Raw genomic sequence first — 18,490 nt, 5'->3', positions numbered from 1 at the left:
GAGTGGGCCTCGCGTGGTCCACGAATGTCCTAGTAGTCAATATGGCGGCGAGCAGCGGGCTGTCACCGAGTGGTCCGCTCGCCGTCCGCGCGTGGCCTCGCGGGTGAGGTGATCCGGAGACGCTACGGAGTTGATGTAGTGAGCGCATGCCCATACAAATCCGTATGAAGAATACTAACCGCTCGAGGCGAGGCGGTGCTGGTCGGGTGCCGGGTGGCTGTAATGAGCTGTGACCTCTACAGGTACGCGATAACGTGATGCGTGAAGCACGCCAAATTCTCTTTACTCAATTAATTTTAGTCTATATTAAGCGCTTTATGAATGGAGAACTTTCTACTGCTTCGGAAAAACTTCTGTTGAGAAGAATCCGGAAAGAAAGTCAACGAGGTATATTTTTATAATTTGTTTATTACGGGAACGTTAGTGGGTATTTAAGCTCAAGATCGGGCATGGCGGCGATGCTGATCAAGTTGGCTCATGTGACAAGCATGACAAGATAAGATAATAAAAAATACTTTAATCACTAGAGATTAATAAGGAGCTTTAGTCCCGATACGCAGAGACTAAAGTAACATTTTAGAGCATGAGAAGTAAAAAGTTATATTTATTAGTATTCTCGTTTTACTACTGAAACTCACGTGGCTTCAATTTTCTTTTGTATATACAGTGAATGTTTTGCCACATGGCCAATAATCGTTGAATATTAATAACGTATAATAAACGTTAATGTGAATTTATTTTAAATGCTGTCTGCTCCAGCGGTCCTTAATAACATAAGTCTAAAGGTGCCACGTACCATCCCGAGATATCCCATCAACAATATTTTCGTTACAGAAAAGCACAGAACCAATCTTGGTAAATTCTGTCCCCTGAATCGTATAATGAGAACATATAATGAAATCGAAACACATGACATTGATATTTTTAAATTGTATGCAATACTTGTTTCGATAAAATTACTAGCAGCAGTCGATATTTCGGCTCGCAATAACGCGTAGTTTAAAGCACCTAGGTAGTGTAAAAATAAAAATATTATGTGGCAACACTCCCATCTTAACGTCATTCGTTATTTCGCGCGTGAAACGCAACGGTCGTGGTTTTATGCAGATTTTTATTCTCCAGTGGAAAAAAGCTAAAAAATCTATAGTTTTCGATAAAATAAGATGCCAAAACGAAAGAGTGAAAAGGAGGACGAGGAAAAAAGAAGGTCGAAAATTCAGAAACTAGAAAAGCGTCTTGAAAGATATCGGTCGAGGGAAATAACAACACCACCAAATAGTAACAACCGTAAGTACTATACTTGTTGCGATATTACTTTGTAACTGAGTCAACGGTGTTTGCGCCTTTGTACGTTGTACAAAACCACAACGCACGTTGTGCGTTCAGTGCATTCCCGTTGGGAATGGAAAGCCCTTACTTTATCAAGCATCTCGACTAATACATTAATCACGTTGTGATTCTGTAATATTTTCGTTGAAAATATTCATCATATTCACCTATTACGACACCCGATACAATGCTTAACAGTTGCGTACTTTGTATTCTCCGTTGGAGAATGTATGTGTTCCGTTGGAACATAATATAATGTATGATATGATAAGTCACACATTTCATTACATAATAATTTTAAAAATAATGCCCATGCATTTGCATACTGTAAGCTCTAAACGTGAGGGTGATCTTTAGAGGCCCATGTACCTACCTACCTGTTCTTATGCTTTAGTTAGACTATGGTCATGGTATTCAAAATCATGTGGATTCAATTTTTACTTGGTACGTTCCAGACATTGAACAACAAGGGCAGGATGAGGTAGAGACTGAGGCTGAAGCATTTTCAATCCTGGAGGTTGAAGAAGTTACGGATGAAGGTGTAGATTCCCTTCCGAATGAAGTATTGATGGCCCTGGGTGATGAAAATGCCCAAGAAAAGGGATATGGAGAGGATATCCACAGTGACATTACCAAAAGGATGGATGGGATCCTCATGAAAGGGTTGCCTAAAGAGCAAAAGGAGATTATTACTAAAAACTTGTTAATTCCAGCGAACATGATGCTGTTGGAGGCACCCAAGCTCAATAATGAGCTCAATGCGATTTTAAGCTCTTCGACAAAAACAAGAGACAAACTTCTAGAAGGGAGACAGCAAGACCTAGGTCTAGCAGGAGCATCAGTTTTATATGCCATTCACAAGCTATCACGAGGCGAAGACAAGATTGACATAATCAAGTCTTTAGGAGATGCGTCCCGGCTACTATGTAACCTCCATTATGAGTACACTAACATGCGTAAGAAGCTGATATCTCCGCATCTGGACAAGAGCCTGAGTCTAAACTTGAAGGAGAATACACGGTCAGACTTTTTATACACAAAATTAGATGAGACGGTAAAGTCACTGGCTGCCATTAAGAGAGCTAGCAGTGCACTTAAACCAAAGCCTCAACCCCAGACATCTACATCGGGTTCAAAAAACTGGTACCAACCTCCTCGACGCCCAATGCAAGGCCCACAGGCGAGGGGTCCAGCTCGAGGGGGACACCACCAGCCTCAGCAGCGCTACCAGCCCCGCACCGCCACGAGGGGCCAGGGACGCCGGCTACCGCCGCCAACGGGCAGAGGCCGTGCCAAATACCCATAGAGGTAAAATTTTGTGGTAGATTAAGCTCTTTCTATTGTTGCTGGGAAAAAATTACTAAAGATCCAGTAATTTTAGAATGGATTAAAGGTTACTCTATACCTCTGGTAGCTAACCCACATCAAAATAATATACCAATTAATATTACAAATAAGTCTGAAAGATACATTCTCTCCACTGAAATCATAAAGCTTTTGGAGCTTGGTGCTATTTCAAAATGTAAAGCAGAACCCCATCAGTTCTTGTCTAGTATTTTTACAGTTCCTAAGTCTGATGGTACACACAGATTTATTTTAAACTTAAAGTTGTTTAATAAATTTGTAGAAGTTACTCATTTCAAGTTGGAAGACATCAGAACTCTTTGTAAACTTTTATCAAAAGGAGATTTTATGTGCACAATTGATTTAAAGAATGCATATTATTTGTTAGGTACTCACAAAGACCATAGAAAATATTTAAGGTTCATGTTCAATGATAGTTTATATGAGTTCAACTGTCTACCTTTTGGATTGGCAACGGCTCCCTATGCCTTCACCAAGCTACTAAAACCAGTAATGGAATTTCTGAGAGAACAGGGTATAAGGTTAGTTATTTACTTAGATGACCTGATATGCATTGGATCATCTTATACTGAATGTCAAAACAATACAAAAATTACAAGAGACCTTTTAGAGTGCCTAGGCTTTATTATAAACACAGAAAAAAGTCGCCTCATTCCATCTAACATACAGGAATATTTAGGCTTTATTATTAACTCTAATAACTTCGACACCTCCTACGTATACTGGTACAAGTGCATAATCATAAATTTACAGGAGAGCTGTTCAAAGGTTCCAAAACTTGTAACTTTCTCATTTGATGATATAACTTTTCAAAATTTTGCATTGGTTCCAAAGAAAATATTTGCTTTCTACCTGTATTCATGGAATTTTGAAATTTCTTATAGTTTTTGAGAAAATTGCAGATACACTACTATACGCGTATTTTACATCTTGTAGTTGTGCGGTATACTGAGCTAATTACCACTTGCTCCAGTATACGGCGTAATGCGTAGATTACTGATCTAACGATATTTTTATATTGTATATGAATTTTTAGATGAAATACTTATATGGCTTGCAATGAACAATAAAACAGATGCTCTTTTACCTTCATCTATTGATTTATAAACGTTTTTATCACTTGCATCAATATACGCTAACATTAGCATGCCACTTGTACCAATATACCGCTAGTAATGTTTTAAACGTGCTATACAAAATACAGAAATATACCTTTATAAAAACCTCACTTGAAATATAAATGGTTTTATTAAGAAAAGTAATTGTATTAAGTGCTTTAAATTAATGGAAGCACATTCAATGGATTCGTATTCCTGTTCAAATGTGTACTCGTATTTTATTGTTAAAGGTTCCTCATGTGATACATATATCGCATCGCACCCATTTGTACATAACGGTTTAGCTTTTTGTGCCTCTTCAGGGTTCCGTACCCAAAGGGTATAAACGGAAACCCTACTTCTATATACTACTTCGCTGTCCGTCCGTCTGTCACCAGGCTGTATCTCATGAACCATGATAGTTAGACAGTTGAAATTTTCACAGATTATGTATAACTGTAGTCGATATAATATATATATACAAAAATAGAACAGAATAAATATTTAAGGGGGCCCCATACAACAAATGTATTTATTTTGCCATTTTTTTTGCTAATCCTAATGAAGTTGTATAGATGGTATGAACCCTTCGTGCGCGAGTCTGATTAGCACTTTGCTTAAGCCAAGCTTTGACATGAAATATTGAGTCAAAGTCAAATATCTTTATTCAATTTGGATTGTAACAAGCACTTATGAATGTCAAAAAAATCTACCAACGGTTCGAAAAAACCTCTGTTGAGAAGAGTCTGGCAATAAACCTAGGTATATTTTGTAAACAGATTTACAATCATATTTTAGTGATATCTATACATCACAAGTATTTAGCACAACTACATATTTAAAACAGTTCTCAATTCGCTATTTGGAGTAAGCACTCGCCAATACGGATCGGAATTATTTCCAAATTTCCCTATACATGATATAATCATTAATTTTAATAATACGCCTTATATATTAATGTCTTCTTGACAATAGATTTAAATTTTGTGTCTGTTTCTGAGTCTTGGGAAACTTCTATAACTTCATACGGTTTACCCGTTTTCGCCATATACATAGCCAGGTACCATTTCTTTGGTGTGTATAAAAAAATGTGTATAGGGGGTTATTAAAAACCTGTACTATACTTTAAACCACATTAGGGCTACTAATTACTAATATGATCCAAGTAGAAAAATACTGTGATTCGAAAAAAAAAAGTTTTGCATGGAAGTGGAGTCGCAAGAAGACTTTCTAATTTCGATGTTTTCCCACTTATATCGTATTAGTAATCAGTAGCCCTAATATGGGTTACAGTTACAGTATAGTACAGGATTTTTTTTATCAACCTGTAGGTATATTGAAATTTACTGTTCTCATTTTAATTAAAGCATGCATGCCTTCGCCTTCTTTTTGGGGATGCTCAACTACCAGAATGCAATGTAATACTGCAATGTTATATTTATAGCACGCGTACATGTAGGTATAGCCGAAGAAACTGAATCACGTACTGGTACTGGGGTGGAACCGTTGTACTACTAATGTTATGTTGACATCCCATACATTTGCCAAAGAAATCATAGCGAAATAGATCACGAAAAGGTTTCACATTGGATTTAGTTTCCATGACTGTCTATGAGAAATACGGCAATTGTGGTCTCTCCCTCCGCAATTGTCAGACCAAAACATGTTTTTTTTTATATATACTATCAAATTATGTGTTCGTAGAACAGTTTAAACGGTCCGCACGCAGTGACGGCTAGCGCGTACACTGAGGCAACTGCCAGTTACACTGGACTTCCCCGCCCCGCGACAATATCGGTGCCGCGTATAGTGGTGCATGTCGGTTGCCTCAGTATACGTTGTACCGATTAGCAAAACGGTGTTAGATGCATTCATATACGTCACTTTATTTCCAAAACTAATAGGAATATCCGTGCAAATTTTTTGTGGTAGGTAAATAAGGAAATATTAATCACAAAATTGCAAAAAACTAAAAATCAGAAATTTGTCACTTGTACCAGTATACGTAGGAGGTGTCGACTTGACCTTGAGCCCAACAGTAAAGAAGAGGGATAAGTTACTATCAATGGTAAATAAGTTTTTGAAGTTGAAAGTTGTTCAATTAGAGACTTTGCTCAATTATTGGGAAATTTAGTATCGGTCTGTATGGCTGTTTCATATGGTTTTGTTTACACTAAGACCATGGAAAGAGAAAAATATTTATCTTTGCAAAAGTCTGATAACAATTTTGATGAAACAATGATAATAAATACTGACATTAAATCGGACTTACAGTGGTGGAAAGCTAATCTTAGTTCTGGTTTTTGTGAAATAAAACAATATAACTTCTGTTTGGAGATATTTAGTGATGCAAGTAGGTCAGGTTGGGGTAGTTTTTGTAATGGAAAAAAGGCAAGAGGGTTTTGGTCAGAAGTAGAAAAAGGCTATCACATAAACCATTTAGAACTATTGGCCGCTTTTTTCGCATTGCAATGTTTTGCAAGTGATTTAATGAACTGTGAAATATTACTTAGGATTGATAACACAACTGCAATTTCCTACATTAATCGCATGGGAGGTGTTCAATTTCCCAATCTTAGTAATTTAGCAAAACTTATTTGGAAATGGTGTGAGATCAGAAGGCTTTGGATTTTTGCATCTTACATAAAATCAAAAGATAACACTGATGCGGACCTTGAATCCCGCTATACTAAAATAGATACTGAATGGGAATTGTCGCATTCTGCTTTTCAAAAAATTGTTAAAAGCTTTGGATCTCCACATATTGATCTGTTCGCTTCACGAACAAATGCAAAGTGCAAAGATTATATATCATGGCACAGGGACCCTTTGCAAATAACATAGATGCATTTACCATAAAATGGACTCCACACTTTTTCTATGCTTTCCCGCCTTTTTGTTTATTGACGAAGGTCATTCAAAAGATTAAAAATGATAGAGCTACCGGTATAGTAGTCTATCCCATCTGGCCATCACAACCATGGTATCCTTTGCTGACTTCATTAATCACATCTGACGTTGTCATGTTGGGTCCATCTGAAAATCTCCTTACTTCTCCTTTCAGAACGTCGCACCCGATGCACGCGAAGCTTATCCTGGGGGCGTGCATCTTATCAGGCAGGCGTTTAGCAGAAGGATGATATCAGAGAGTGGGGTTGATGTAATGATGGCATCTCTATCCGCTAATAGCATTAAACAGTACAGTAGCTGTCTTAAACAGTGGTGGCAATACTGCAAGACTAATAAGGTGGATGTATTTCATAGCTCAGTCCCTACTGTAATATCTTATTTATCATCTATTTTTACAAGGGAGCCTCTTATCAGACTTTAAACTGTCATCGATCGTCCCTCTCACTCATAATCGGCACTCACATTGGTACTGATGACAGAGTTAAACGTTGGTTTAAAGGTATATTTAAATTACGACCAAAGATGCCTAAATACGAAAATATATGGGATCCGTCTATTGTATTGTCATATATAAACATTGGTACCCCTTAGAAAAATTAAATTTAGAAAAAATCACGAAAAGACCGCTATGTTGTTAGCTCTTACTACAGGTCAAAGAGTACAAACTTTGTTTTATATGAGGACTAATAATATAAGATTTACTGAGGATGGTGCTGAAGTAATAATAACTGACATTTTAAAGACTACAGCGCCAGGTAACCCACCTCCAAAAATTTATTTGCCATATTTTAGAGAACACCCCAGATATGCCCTGCCACAACACTATCGGCTTATATTAATGTGACTAAAGAATTAAGGCATGTTGCAGAGTCCAATGACCATTTATTTTTGACTTTCAAGAATCCTCATGTCTCAGCAACTACTCAGACTATCAGCAGATGGCTGAAACAAGTGATGGCCGATAGTGGTGTGGACGTATCAGTGTTTTCATCACACTCTACCAGACACGCGTCTACCTCCTGCGCACACCGCGGGGGTCTTACTGTAGACAGCATTTTAAAGGCTGTTGGCTGGTCCAGTAGATCTGCGACGTTCGCTAGACATTATAATAGGCCCTTGATTCATAATGTTAGTGAACAAGTGCAGTTTGCAAGAGTTGTGTGTACAGCAGCTCAAAATACATAAAATGTATAGTATTATAAATAATTCTGTTTGACAGAACTTGTTACAATTTGTTATTAGATTTATTTTTATATTAATACTTGTTCAAACAACAATTGTTGTTAAAGTTGTGTCAGAGGTTGGCTAATTTTGTTTGGTATCTATGTCATAGAATGAGACTGATTTTATTTGTTACCTGTGTCCTAGAATAACTAATGTTATAATATTTTAGTGAGGTTAATTAACATTTCGTTATGATAGTAATAAATACGTTGATTTGATTTTACAGGAGTCTATATAATTCCTCTAAACATCTGCTAGTAATTTTATCGAAACAAGTATTGCATACAATTATAGGGTTAAACGAACTTACCTGAAGTGAAGTTCTACCCAGATTGTATGCAATACTTGTTTCGATAACAATAATGTCCCACCCACACCGATAAGTTATGTAAATAACTAATTTCCCGGTTAAGATTTAAGTTTGAAGTACCTATTGTAGACTAATTTGACTAAGTCAATGGAAATGAATCAATGATATAGTGGAATATACTTATATGTATATTCCACTATATCATCAGATTCACTGCTATAAACTAAATGACGTTAAGATGGGAGTGTTGCCACATAATATTTTTATTTTTACACTACCTAGGTGCTTTAAACTACGCGTTATTGCGAGCCGAAATATCGACTGCTGCTAGTAATTTTATCGAAACAAGTATTGCATACAATCTGGGTAGAACTTCACTTCAGGTAAGTTCGTTTAACCCTATAATCATTTCAAAGACGACAATAACTAGCACTGGTTATGAGTAGGTAGGTACTTAAATTTTTCTTTTCTTTGATTTAATGTAAAATTTAACTTAATTTAATCTAAAATACTATTTAATCTATTCACATATACGTTGAGCACTGTATATACCTATTGTTAGTGTTACATATAGTATAAGAACCATTGTAAATCTAATGTAATTTCCTGTGTAAACACTGAAGGTATATCAATAAATAAATAAATAAATAAATGCGCAATGATAATTTGAGTTATTTTAATGTTAATAGTTATTCAATCAACATATTTTTTTTTTTTTTTAGCTTTTGTTACAATGGATAACTATTATAATACGCAATTATAAATAAAATATTCTATTCTGTATTTTAATGCGACAATTTCATACGAAGACCGTTTCAAAAGATAAATCCTACTCATATTATAAATGCGAAAGTTTGTAAGTCTGTTTGTTTGTTACTTCATCACGTCTAACCATTGAACCGGTTTAGATGAAATTCGGTATACATATAGTTTGAGTCCCGGAGAAGGACATAGGATAGTTTTTACCCCGGAAAGTTGTATATATTTCCCGCGGGATAGCAAGAAAGGAGTTCAACGCGGACGGAGTCGCGGGTAACGGTTAGTCTGCAATATTATTGAAAAATCAAAATGAAATCATCAAAACGTTATTATTTATTCTCAATTTCTGATATGATACATAACCTATGCATGCGAAGCCGGAGTAAACACTAGCATTAATATTTCCAGTGTACCGGCGAATCCTCATTGTTCCATCCCTCTCATGGCAACAGTACTTAACAGTCACGGGCAGCATATGAAGGTTTTATTGATAAGGGTGGAACAATCGTATCGCCGGGCCGGTGCCGGAAGCGGGCCGTTTCCGGCCGCCGGCCCGTTTCGCCCGGACCCGGGACACAAGTCATAATAAGGTAGAAACGTTCTGAGCTAAAAGTGATAAAATATCTGCAGTCGAAAATCTGAACTGGGGTGTTTTACCCTTGTGCTGCTGCATAAGTAGCGTAGTAGAAATAAGCAACCTGAGATATGTATGCATAGGAAAAATTCGTGTCTAAATTCCTGTCCAGCGGTGGTGTAGGGGTTATAGCACGCAGCACGGACTGCTGAGGACCTGGGTTCGATTCCCAGCGCTGGTCTCTTTTTCTGGTTTTCTGTGCATCCATGTCTCAGTTTGTATTTTCGATGTGTTTTTACCCGACTGCGAAAAAGGAGGGTTATGTGTTTGAGGCGTATGTATGTATGTATGTATGTAAGGTATGTATGTATGTCTATTCCTATGTTCTCTCGTAACTACTCAACGGCTGAGCCGATTTTGATAAATGATACGTCATTGGATTCGTCTTAGTGACGCAAGTGACACTGGGTACATGAAAGTCTTAAAAAATCAAAATGGCGAATTTTTGGCGCCAAATTGTAATGCTGAGCCAGTGTCAATGGCACATGCTCCTTCGTGTTGTCTTTTTGTACTAAATAGTATTGTTATTTGTGGCAATCATCTCGTTTAATTAAGGGAAGACATTTTGGAAACCTTCAATTATCTATTCCTACGAGACCATGGTTTTTTAACAATAGACAATTTTCTAAATTAAATACCTCCATCATTATTAGACCAAGACTAGGCCATTTTTGTTCTCCTGTATTTTTAGCAAAACTTAGAATAAGAGACTATGCCATTTGTGAATGTGGTTTGGCTGATAGCATTCGAACCAATGGTTTTGGAGCCAAACAATATACTCAGCGGCAAACAATCTGGCCCTCAAATGAATGCAGTAGTAAGTAATAATAGAAGCTTGCTTTTTTTTGTCATAACTTGTAATTATGTACTTACTATAAAACTGTTTTTGCGAATAGCGAATGATTTATTCTTATACTTAATTTTGTATTTAGTGTGGGCCAAGTTTAGCGCCGGTGAGTATATCTGTTCCCTTAGATATCCTCCCTCGTGATATTAATCGTCCTATTGATATAAATTTTCTTCTTACTTTAGCGTTCTCTCTATTTTGTGAAATATTAGACAAGTTTTTGACAAAAATCAATATAAAATTATCAATGAAGTAGTTTTTTTTAATGTTCATTCTTGTTACAATTTATTACATGTACTGAGCTATCATATCATATCTTACTGTAAACCATAGTCATTTCATATTATTTGTTGATTAGTTCTTGAAACCTAGTGTATCCACATTGCAGATAGTAACTGGTAGTTGTCCCACCGAAAACTGGCAGATTATCGAACAAGACGTCCACTAACTTAGGCGTGTCAACCTCGACACTGGCAGAATCATCAAAACGTTGATTACCCGGGTAACTCACGTCTTAAATCGAGTTTAGCTCGACATGTTTCGGGCTAATCCGTAGCCCTTCGTCTTCGGAGCAACGCGACTCAGCAGCCGACATTAGCCCGAAACATGTCGAGCTAAACTCGATTTAAGACGTGAGTTATCCGGGTCATTATATTTAATATGAGTGAGTCTCACGGTAGTTTCATGTTCAAAACGTTGATGGAGCCACTTTCTCCTAAATTTGAATTGAAATAGTACCTATTGTTGTTTCTTCTGTGTATTTTTCACTTCTCATGCTTGTAAACTTCGTATTTATTCTGCATCTAGGCATTTCAGTGGTGTGTGTATGATGTTTCAATCCGCACTGGGCCCGAGTCCTCTTATTCTGAGAGAAGGCCTGTGCCCAGGTGTAGGACGTAAATAGGCCGGGATGATAATATTAAAAGGGATAGATAATGATTATAATATTTAATGCGCCGAAAATAAATAGTAAAACTGCCAATAATTGGAATCAAAATGAAGGGACAAATTAAGTTGGTTTCATGAGTACTTATCAAGTTCAAATTGGTACGACTCACATTTCTGACTGAAAAAAAGTTCTGTTATAACACGCCAATTATCATTAACCCGTACTTTGTTTAATTGTCTGTCGTACCACGGAACGTTTCGAGGTAATTCCAGTTGAAACTTTTAAATGTCTAACTTTACGAGTATGTACTCCGCCCACGTTTGCCGCGAGAAACTCTTAATTCATAACGGTTGGTTATTCTTTCATCATCATCATAGCAGTATTTAATTCGCCCGTCTTCGGACATAGGCCTCCTCTCAATTTGTCCATGCCTGACGATCTATTGCCAGCTGTCAAACTTATAACACCCCTGTTTTTGCGTCCGTGGTTAAAAACCAACAAGATACCTACCCCCTTATTCATAAACGACAATCAAACCTATTTTAGTTAAAATGCCGCTAAAATTCGTTTGTCCTTATCTGTCACTTCGACATTTGCATTTGTTAGAAAGGGACAAAGCATTGTTAGTTAACATAGGCTTGTTAAGTTTTATGAATAAGGGGGCTAGTCTTTAATGGTCCCGGTTGAGTATCGCAGGCTGCAAGATCGCGGGCGGCGGCCTATCGGGGCTAAGCACCCCTTAAGGTGCTTACGGGCGTTAGCGGCTAGCACTGCTAGCTTTAATATGTATGTATTTATCTACGAGTATATAATTATGTTTATCCGTTGCCTAGTGTCCATAGTATAAGCTTTGCTTAGTTTAGGACCAGGTCACTTAGTGTCAAGTGTCCCATGATACTTTATTTATATTTAGTTAAGCACAGAATATATAATAGTACTAACGTACAGAACGGCCACGCTCCGACCCGCACCGGTTCGAGTTACCCCACCCCTCAAGCGCAGATTGCAGGAAAACCGCAGGAAAGCAATCGGGTGCGCAACGCGATGTGTGTCGGCCGCGCGGCACTTAGTTCGGGAGCAATTATTTTGCTAAATAGTAACGGTACCCTACCTACTTCCTTTTTCTAAATAAATAACGATTTCTGAAATTATCGCGATTAATACATGAAATAACTACCTACCGAATAATTCGTTTAAGTTTGTAGTCTTATGCTTAAATACACAGACAGACACATTTTAAGTAGGTTTAAATAAATAGGTAAGATTAACGATTACATTTATTCGCACTATCTAAGCCATACCTTTTAATGTCATTGGTAACACTTGTTAGGGTTTTGCGATAGTCAGCCCTGTGTGTCTTACGCACACATTGACGCGTGTACAGACATCGCCGTGCTTATGTAGATTCAAGAACGCGTATTTTATACGGCGTGGCCGCCGTGTGGTTATAGGCTAGAATCAGTCAAGTTATTTAGATTTCAACAGTCGCGACCCGATTGAAATCGTGGCCAGCTCAATAATTCCCAGTACTTAATGAATCCCGACGTTTTAGTTTAATTACTTAACAGAGTTCTGAAATACTAGTATAATAAGTATCTAATTGTACAAGCACTCGAAAAACGTAAGCATCCTTCGGTCAGTCGGGTAAAAACCGCGTCGTTGTCGCGTGTAGACGAACCTTTAAACTGCAAAAACCTTTTATTTGCTCAGTGAATTAAACATATCGTCCATCGTTGCGACTGCAAAAATACGCTGTTATTTCTATACGTATGTTTTTGTGTTTACATTCAGGACTGTTACGCAACGCTGTGCTTTTTGAATATATAGTTTTGTTAAAAAAAATTGACATTGTTTATTTTTCACCCTTTGTTGCGAAGTGCAGTGTTTATCAATAAAACTCACGCGCTGACTATTGTTTGATAGCATTCATTTGACGACCGGACAGCCTCGTGCTTAGAGCACGTGACTGCAAAGCTTCAGATCCCGGGTTCGACCCCCGTACGGAACCGATATTGTATGTAAAATACGAATGCTTGTTCTTGACTCTTGGTTGTTTAGTTCATTTAGGAGCATTTTACCCCCGACTTTATAGCTAATTAGTTTTATTGCTGTCCCTCGCGAATTATGCAGTTTTCAAGAATAAAAGTAATCCCAAGGTTTCAAGTATATCCATAGCAAACCATCGAATCGGTTCAGCGGTTCAAGTGTGAAAAGGTAACAGATAGACAGACAAGAGTTACTTTCGCATTTATAATATTTCTAAAGAAAGGTATTGCCATGCCAGTAAATTCAGTTCAGTGGCAACACCGCCCTACCTCTGTCCACCAATTATCTGTGCGGGCTTTATCATAGCGGTAAATTTCATGCATATAATATGGCTGATATTTCGTGACATTCAATGTACGTGTACACAAAAAACAGGGTCCGTATTTCCGTGTCGGTAAAATCCGGGCCGGTAAAGAGTGGCACCGTTTGGATTCATCAGTAAGATTATCAATTAAAGTCAGTATTTCAATTAAAGTTCCATGGCACGTCACGCCGTGAGACACTTTTTAGCACGGCGTGACGTCACGGCACCGCACTCCCCTTGACGCGCTATATCTTTGTAATTTTTTGTTCGATTGACAAAAAAGTATCCAATATTTTTTGATAATCTGATGATAACTGACGGAGCAAATAGAGTTGTATTTTTGGGGTGTTATAAGTTTTGACCGCTATGTGTGACTGTGTGTCTGTATGTCTGTGTGTGTGTGTCTCTCTGTCTGTCACCGTAGCTCTTAAACGGGTGGACCGATTTGAATGCGGTTTTTTTAATTGAAAGCAGGTTTTTTAGCGATGGTTCTTAGACATGTTTTATCAAAATCGGTTCAGCCTTTTTTGAGATATTGAACTTTGAAGTGACAAAGTCGGGGTTTTCTAACTTTTTGTTGGTAAGGTTATTACCCAAGAAGTTTCCCAATTGGAAACCCTAAGTTTTCTAGAATAGTCCATAAATTTTTTTTTTATCGATATACTTATAATGTAGCTCACTCCTGTAGATAGATTTTTTTTAATTGCTGTTTTTTTTTAACATAAATTGAAACTTTATTTCGGAAAACCACACGTTTGGTGAGGTTAATAGGTTTTGTGCCTTGGTCTGTTTGATTATAAAAAACCGGGCAAGTGCGAGCCGGACTCGCGCACCGAGGGTTCCGTACACATTTATAGGTATGTAAGTAAACGGGACTCGTGTCTTGAAGATATTTCTCGCTTTTTCCTAGTGATTTAATACATCTAGTATATGCAGAGCCCTATTCTTAAGCAAAATGTACGCAGTGTGGGGATTTTCAGACTTTTCTAGTTGGTTGTGTCAAAATAACTACCTTCATCCAAATTTCAAGCTTCTGAGTTCACGGGAAGTACCACCTACAGGGTTGATTCCGTTGCGTGTTTCGCAAATTTGCGGAAATTTGCAGCCTTTGACAACGGCTGCATCTTTTGATTGCGTTGACTTAGAAGTTTGATTTTTTCACAACTTCAAGGGACAGTAGACCAGTATTTGATATAAATTTCAGCTTGATACCCCCACGCGTTCCTGAGAAAAAGGGTCTTGACAGACAGACAGACCGACAGACGGACAAAAAGTGATCCTATAAGGGTTCCGTTTTTTCCTTTTGAGGTACGGAACCCTAAAATGAGGTCGTATTGACAGCTGTCATATACATAATATATACACATACACATACGATGAAACATAGCACATTAGAATTTTATTTAAATACTTTATCTATTTTGTTCCCAATAGTGAAAGAAAGAATTGGAAAAAAAAATTACTGAGACGGCACCGCAGCCATCTGTCACAAACACGTCGGTCCTAAATCTAGTAAAGTAAAACTCCGCCTGAACAATAATGGCTGTTACATCAGCCAAATATGTGGTCTACCACCCTAAATCTGATAAATAATCGTTTGCATGTCATAAAACAATAATGCCGAGTACTGCCTTTTCGCAACGTAACGTTTGGCAACCTGTTTCATTTCATTTTGCAAACTCTCAAACTGTAAATATTTCAGGATTTATTTCAGGGCCATCGTGTGGAACCCTTTAGGTTAGGTTAAGTTAGTTTTATAAAAATCCTGAAATATTTACAGTTTCAGAAATATTAAACAGTTGGGAAATAAAAAGTTGCGAAATGAAACAGGTTGCCAAACGTTATTCGGAGAACATTAGTAAACCAATAATGCCAATAGCCGTGTCTGTCAACTTGATAGTTCGATTTTAGCGACATATTAATTTGATAGGAACTTGTTTGAAAATCGATAGACCACTTATTTGGCTGATGGTACTAAAGTAAATTTATTCAAATTAGGTCGGGATTGGGAGCCAGCATAGTCTTCATTTATATTCAATTGCTTACATGTACTTTGTTAAGTAACAAGTCCATTTGAGGTGTACATTACCTTTAGATAGGCATTCGGACATGAATTTTTACCTAACCCTATTATTAGGTTAATCTTAACTTTATTAATACCTACCTATGCATAGTTACTTGTGTAATTACTAATTAGCTTTATCTTAGTTAATTTATTTATTCATTAATTTATATGTGGCTGTTTATCCCATTGCCATAATATGTACGATAATGTGTATACATGTATTGTGTAGATGTATTTTGTTGCATTTTAATTTTTCTGATCTACTGTTAATGCACCACCTGCTGTGAACTAGTCCTTCCTTCTTTCTGTTAAAAGGCTGCCTGAAAGAGATCGCTCTTAAGCGATAAGGCCGCCTATTGCTTACCTTGTAATTTTCTCTGTGTACCTGTTTTCTGTATCGCTTTCTATTTTTGGTGTACAATAAAGAGTAATTGTATTGTATTGTATTGTATAGTTCGATATTGTGTTATGGTGAAAATAAAGTTTAATCAATCAATCAATCATTTTAGAAAAACTTAGATGTGCGATCCGGGGTTTGAACCCACGGTCCTCAACTTGAGAAACCACAAGTCAAACTACTAAGCCACCAAGGCTTTTTGGAAATGTTAGTAGGTACCTGGAAACAAAGATGGGAAAATTGAAAATAACCCCGGGCGGCGCCCAGCTCGACCGTTTGTAATCAAATTCGTTTAATAAAGGTCCAATCGCAGGAACTCGTCATCTGCAGTTTTGTCGGAAGTATTTTGTAAGGTATCGTTAATTCGGGAGGGCTTCATAGGGCTCGCGGGCGGCGCCGGGCTCGGCAGTAAAATGATATTTTCTAACACTAGCGGTTATAAGGAGACTGCATATGAAGCGTTATACAATTACCTTTATCACGAATAATATATTTATTTATTTATTCAAAATAAAGATTAAAAATGGTAAAAGAGTTAGTCAACATGAAAAATACATACAGACATGAGACTATGTTCACAAAGTAAACATTAAATAGTACATTGTGTCTTAAGGGCGGTAAATAAGGAATTACGAACGAGAGTATATTAGAAGCCCGAAGTCGAAGACTGAGGTCTTTAATGAGTCGATGTCCGTAATTCTAGTACCGCCCGTGCGACATACAATGTTTTTCATAAATTCAGGTTACTTTAATGATATTGTAAATCTGTTTAAAAAAAATGTATACCTCGTTGAGTTTCTTGCCGGATTCTTCTCAACAGAGGTTTTTCCGAACCGGTGGTAGATTTTTTTTGACATTCATAAGTGCTGTTATAGCCTAAACTGAATAAAGATATTTTGACTTTGACTTTTTCCGCTTCGAAGCCACTTTTAAGAATTTGAGATTTTAAGTTTGTTTGTTTGCAATTGTTTCATATACATATATTAACTAAAGTTAATCCGCGGCTTCGCGCGCGTAAACTATTACAGTTAAATTGAAATGGCGGGATTTTTATGAATCCATGGGAATTCCCAAAAATAACATTATCGTGATCTCTATTGACGTTGAATGATAAACAACAGACCCATAATTCATGACTTACTCAGAGGTAGGGAGTTTATCGTCATCCCGTAGGAATATCGGGATAAAAATTAGCCTGTGTTACTTGAGACGTCCAGCTATTGACATATTAAATTTTATCCAAATTTTTCGTTTAACTATTTTAGCGTGAAGAAGTAACAAAAACACACACACTTGCACACACACACACACACACACATACATTCTCACAAACTCTCACTCCGAGGTACACCCGGGCGCAGCAAACCACGACCCTCTCCTTAAGAGGCCTTAGCTCAAATCACTTAGCCACCAAGGCTTTTACAAAAACAATCTCAGCCAAGTACAGGGACTATGCAAATACAATTTACTTAGTTTTACAATCTCTTGCTGAGCGGAGAACAGATGGTAGTTGGGGCCGAAAGGTTCTCGAGTGGAGACCGTGGATCGGCAAGCGCAGCGCGGGACGTCCACCAACGAGATGGACGGATTACCTGGTTAAAGTCGCGGCTTCACGGTGGATGCAAGCCGCTTCCAACCGAAGCAACTGCATGTCTATGGGGAAGGCCTATGCCCAGCTGTGGACATCCTACGGCTGAGGTGATGATGATGATGATAATGCTGGGTTGTTAGCATTAACAACCAGTTCGCGGCATTCACGCTAATTGTTCAAGTTCCGACGACAACGTTAAAGCCGCGAAGTTAGACCGAGACGCCTGAACTCCGACGGGGACTCTTGAAGGAGGGGTCTTCTAAAGGCGTACGTGCTTTACTCTAAATTTTCAGACCTTGATTGAGTACGAGTTTATCTGAACATTTAAATGATCGGTTCAGGAGCGCGTGATACGACTGCGTAACCTAAACGAACTAATACTCGTAATGGTTGAAGGATCTCCGGCATGCTATTTCCGAGTTCAATATCTCAAAGGGCTTAATTATTTTTTATCAAACATGGCTAAGAAACACGCTTTTACGTAAAAAATAGCATCAAAATCGGCTCATTCCTTCAAGAGCTACATAAAGACTCACAATGGCGTCAAAGTTATAATACCTAACATGTGTGTATAAACCTTGTCTGTTTCGAAAAATAAATCGCATTAAAACAACTTACTCGACCTCGTTGAGTTTCTTTGTCGGATTCTTCTCAACAGAGGTTTTTCCGAACCGGTGGTAGATTTTTTTTGACATTCATAAGTGCTTGTTATAGCCTAAATTG

General features: G+C 37.6%; 2 protein-coding genes across 2 annotated transcripts in view; one reads left to right on the top strand and one right to left on the bottom strand.

Annotated features, from left to right (window-relative positions):
* LOC141430031 (uncharacterized) overlaps positions 1–18,490 on the bottom strand; it is a gene marked incomplete in the record, with an annotated part of 135,069 nt that overhangs the window by 28,675 nt on the left and 87,904 nt on the right.
* Positions 937–7,078, top strand: LOC141440308 (uncharacterized). The gene is made up of 3 exons (XM_074104786.1): positions 937–1,287; positions 1,785–2,637; positions 6,856–7,078. The coding sequence occupies exons 1-2, from the start codon at positions 1,164–1,166 to the stop codon at positions 2,633–2,635; spliced, it is 975 nt and encodes a 324-aa protein (XP_073960887.1). The 5' UTR covers positions 937–1,163; the 3' UTR covers positions 2,636–2,637; positions 6,856–7,078.

The sequence above is a fragment of the Choristoneura fumiferana genome, chromosome Z, assembly GCF_025370935.1.
Source record: "Choristoneura fumiferana chromosome Z, NRCan_CFum_1, whole genome shotgun sequence".
Classification (NCBI taxonomy): Eukaryota; Metazoa; Arthropoda; class Insecta; order Lepidoptera; family Tortricidae; genus Choristoneura; species Choristoneura fumiferana.
The sequence above is the reverse complement of the archived record's forward strand: the minus strand, read 5'-3'. Positions and strand labels throughout refer to the sequence as shown.

Bases quoted from the DNA above. Each gene is read 5' to 3' on its own strand.
- LOC141440308 (XM_074104786.1), top strand. From the start codon at position 1,164: ATGCCAAAACGAAAGAGTGAAAAGGAGGACGAGGAAAAAAGAAGGTCG. The intron at 1,288-1,784 runs GTAAGTACTATA...GGTACGTTCCAG, and splicing joins ACCACCAAATAGTAACAACC to ACATTGAACAACAAGGGCAG.